Raw genomic sequence first — 4,243 nt, 5'->3', positions numbered from 1 at the left:
CTATTATCTTTCAATTTGAAATTTAGTTCAGTCATGGATCGCAAGGTACTCACCAAATTCTTTCGCAGCGTCCACTGCTATGGTATTTGCTTCACCATTTATCCTTTTCATCTGTTCTTCATTACCAAATCCTCCAAGGGTAGACACAACAGCAGTAGCCCCTACTAGCACGTCCTCCCATCTTGCATAGAAAACATCTCCTGCATAACAGTAACATACTTAACTGAATATGAGAGGGCCAAAAACCATACCAGAAACTCTTGGAAATCCAGTACAAGCATGTAGCTACGTTACAGGGAAAAAGTGGTAAAGGGGAAATACCAAGGTTCATACAAGGTGTAATGTTAAAGCAATACAGCACTTCCCAAGAAAACACATTCGCAATTAGCCAGGTGAGCAAGGACAAAATAAAAAGTGGTCTTAAGTACATATGTTTTTAGAACTATTTTGCAATAAATATTAAATAGTATATGCATATATAAGAACTCAAAAACAAAATGACGGGAAATTAGTTTCAAAGGATCCATCATCTAGTAATACTAACTTACCAAAGTGGAGCACGACAGAATGCATACATGTAATGTTTGCTTGTTTAGCACCAACGATAATCTATAAAGTGTACTTCTTACTGTACCACTATTAGTCCAGAACAAAATCTTATTAAATCTATTGGACGTAATTTGAATTCTCAGGTGTGTATTTCATGAAAAATAATATGCGGGTAAAACCATCCTAGCAGCAAACCATAGCTCCGGTTTAAATAGAGTTAACTCTACGACGTTCGGGGTTAGAGAATGTAACTAATATAGGGAGCAGTTCACACAAGAAAAATAGATAATATGATCAAGCTAAATCTATTTACAACGAAGGTAACAGCCTATGTTACAACTCAGATAACCTGCTATCCATTCACCCAACAAAATAGATAACATGATCAAACCAAATCTATTTACCATGAAGGTAACAGCTTAATGTCACAACTCAACCTACCTGCTAGCCAAGTAACTTCATCAGCCCAAGGATCAGAGTAAGATGGTCTTCCTGACCTGTCATTAGCATAGAATGTCTAAACGATGACAGGATGCAGATTAGGCTTTCAGAAATAATGCCTGAATAATAATTATTTTCACCATAGATGATAGATCCCAACTATCTTAAAAAGCTTCAATCCCCTTATGCTTCAATCACTGCAATCAGCCCATATATACTTCCTTAATTATCTGCCTGACACAAAAAGGCTCCCGCAACTCGCATATCATCCCATCAGTAATTTTACATATGTATTCCCTTGATTATCTACCTGACATGAAGAGGCTCCACAGACTCCCGTATCATGGGAGGCTCTCGCTGCCGCCGCGTTCAGGCCTCTCCACCTGCCCCTCATCGTCAGCTGGCGGGCCTGCAGTCGAAGGTGATGGGAGTTCTCTCTAGTGGTGTGGTGGTGTTTGCAGCATTTTCGGATGGCTAGTTGGTAGCGGTGTTCGGTCCTCAAATCCGTCCAGAGGCGATGAGGGGCAGGTGGCTTGGAGGAGGATGGCTTTGGCGGCAGGAGTCGGCTCCTTCAGCGGCGGCCTCTGGTCGGTGGTCGTCATAGTCTAACCGCAATGGATCTGAAAGGTAGCTCCTGATCTAGCACAGTGGAGGCATCTGGTGGCCTTGAGAGGGGCTTGGTGTGCATGCAGACACCAAGGGAGGCTGGAGGCTGGCAAGTTCAAGAGCTTCCAGTGGTGATTGGCACTTGGCAGTGTCCGCGGACGGCGTGGTTCAGTGGGGATGCTGAGTTGTGATGCTACGGCAAAAGCCCTGTGCTGGCTTTTGTTCGCACAAATGACGTCGACGCCTTAGGGTGTCATTTATCTTGGAGGCGTCATCGTGAAGCCTCCACACCTCATCCACCCTAAGTACTGTCAGGATAAAAGCCTCGGATCCGGTTTCTCTGGATCGGACGACGGTAGCGTCTTCGACATTGTTCCATTCTTTGAGGCGTCGTCTTGGAGCCACGGATCCCTCGTTGGTTGGTTCTTGACTCACACGTCTCACCGGAGCATGAATGGTCAGTTTGAGATCCTCAACAGCAGTTTGTGCTGGCAAGGGGAGATGGTTGCTGCTCCTTGCTTCTTATTGCTTCAGGTGTCAAATCCTGCAAAGGTTAGCTTGCGTCCAGTGTGGATTGTTGACGTCTTTCGACCAATATGGGTTGCCAACGGCACGTTCTTCCAGTTCTTTAGTGTCGGTTCCTTTTAGTGCGATAAGGCCAACGACATCCGTGTGTTCTCGGGGCGTTGACGTTCGCCGTGCTCTCAGTAGAGTGATGCCTTTGACAGTACTGTTGGTGCTACTCATTAAGTGATTGGCTCGGAGAGTCTTGGGCTTGTTATTTGTTTTCTTTTGTTACCCCTATTGTAGTGGAGGTGTGTGTGCTTGGACTGCCATTGCACCCCATTGTATCCTGAATTTCTGATTCTATCATTTGATTAAGATACCCGTCGTACTTCACTAAAAAAAAAATCTACCTGACACAAAGTTAGAAGGATCAAGGTGCTCGGCAGGGAGGCTTCAGATGGGATGTGCGTCTTGAATTTGGTCTCTGGAAAAGAAACTTGCTGGATTGATAACGTGCACTAAATGGACAACTCACTCAAGGGATTTTGCAGGAAGTGGTATCTCTATCTCTACTCCTATAAAAGACTCAGTTGGTGATGATGGTGTGTCTGCCATCCGTCATTTCTAACCATCAGATCTGCATCTAATGATTGTGAGGTAAGCTGTGGCATTTTTGCAACAAGGCCCCACTTCTCTGCTCCAATTTGCAGAAAACCCCTTACTATCTTGAAACCAACCACATCCCTCCCTCACCTCATTCCTTACTAGAATGTTTTTCTTTCAAGTTTGTGAACATGTATTATTCTACTTTGGATCCGTTGCAACGCACGGGCACATTGCTAGTACATACATAAAGTTTGTACAAACGATAAGAGAAAAGATGAGAATTGAGCACAGCTCAGATGGTTAGATTCCTTGTGGTGGAACCAGCCCGCCCGGGTTCAAGTCCTAGACTTGGCTCGGGTGCTCACACTTTCCTGAATTTATTTATTCCAGTCCTTGTGACGATGTTCGTTCAGTGGGAGACCCTGTGATGACTTTGTTAGTCTCCCAGCGATGCTCATATGGGTAGGGTGTGCGTGCATGTAAGTGCGTGTTTGTGAACTGTCTGCATATGTAGTGTGTTTCTAGAATAAAAAGAAAAGATAAGGGGAAAGATGTACCTGCTGAGGCTCACAACCTCAATGCCTTTAGCTACCGCAGCTCTGCATATAGCAGAACCAACAAATCCACTACCTCCCAACACTACAATCTGCAAGCATTTGGAAGTATTTCAGGAAACCAATCTTACTGGAGAAACAGAGTCGTGCTGGACAGCGCTGCCGAATGATAACAGACATCGGGTACTCAATTTCATGCCTTTTCTGTTTTCACGTCTGCTACAACATCGATTGGCGTAGAAGAGTAATCTTCTCTAACACCGGGGGCAGCAAACCTGCACTTGGTGCGCAGCCTGCGTAATCAAGGGGAAACCGCGTCAATGCAAACTAAGACGGAAATACGCACCCATTGCACGCACAATTGTGCAGTCGTCACTCGGTCGACGAGAGCAAAAACCATGTGAGAAGGCAAGGGAGACGGGGAGAGAAACCTAGAGAACTGAGCCACGGAGGAGGCGGCAGGAGACGTGCGGAGCGTCGCCGCCGCTGCTGATACGGGCCCGCACCGGCGAGGCGGAAGGGACGGATTCGCCGGCGCCGGCGGCCGGACGAGCAGTGTCGAAGGGGACATGGGCCCGCTCGCGGGATCCGGGCGGGGTGGGGGACGCTTTCTCTCTTTCCGCTTCTTCTCTTGCCCGCGTCGGCGAAGGGTGGCGACGGGAAAGGCAGGGAGGGGAGTGAGCGAACGGCGGAGTCGGCGTGGAGCGTGCGTCTCGTTTCGGTTCCGCTGGCTGTGGGGTTGGAGGTGGCTCGCTTCGCTCCGCTTGTTTTTCCTGTGGCTCTGGCCTGGTGTGGGCGTGGCGTAAGGGCATCTCCAGCCGTTGGCCCCCCTCCCGGGGCCATCAAAAAACGCTGCCTGGGGTAAGCCGGCGCAAAAAATGGCTCCGGGGCGAGTCGGCCCCCAGCCGTCGGCCTCAGGACCGTCCCTAGGCGCGTATTAAAAAATAAAGATGAGATGTTCGGCGAAGTTATGATAAAAA

General features: G+C 47.7%; 1 protein-coding gene across 1 annotated transcript in view; it reads right to left on the bottom strand.

Annotated features, from left to right (window-relative positions):
• LOC119364169 (uncharacterized protein At1g32220, chloroplastic-like) overlaps positions 1–4,010 on the bottom strand; it is a 5,648-nt gene extending 1,638 nt beyond the window's left edge. The window contains exons 1-5 of the mRNA XM_037629597.1: positions 3,695–4,010; positions 3,463–3,556; positions 3,267–3,355; positions 991–1,046; positions 54–200 (exon numbers count right to left, since the gene is read on the bottom strand). Coding sequence (XP_037485494.1) covers positions 54–200; positions 991–1,046; positions 3,267–3,355; positions 3,463–3,556; positions 3,695–3,834 — 526 coding nt within the window. The 5' untranslated portion in view covers positions 3,835–4,010. The remainder of the gene's footprint in view (positions 1–53; positions 201–990; positions 1,047–3,266; positions 3,356–3,462; positions 3,557–3,694) is intronic.
• Between the last annotated feature and the right edge of the window lie 233 nt (positions 4,011–4,243).

The sequence above is a fragment of the Triticum dicoccoides genome, chromosome 2B (genome assembly GCF_002162155.2).
Source record: "Triticum dicoccoides isolate Atlit2015 ecotype Zavitan chromosome 2B, WEW_v2.0, whole genome shotgun sequence".
Taxonomy (NCBI): Eukaryota; Viridiplantae; Streptophyta; class Magnoliopsida; order Poales; family Poaceae; genus Triticum; species Triticum dicoccoides.
Note: the sequence above shows the minus strand (reverse complement) of the source record. Positions and strands in the feature narration are given on the sequence as shown.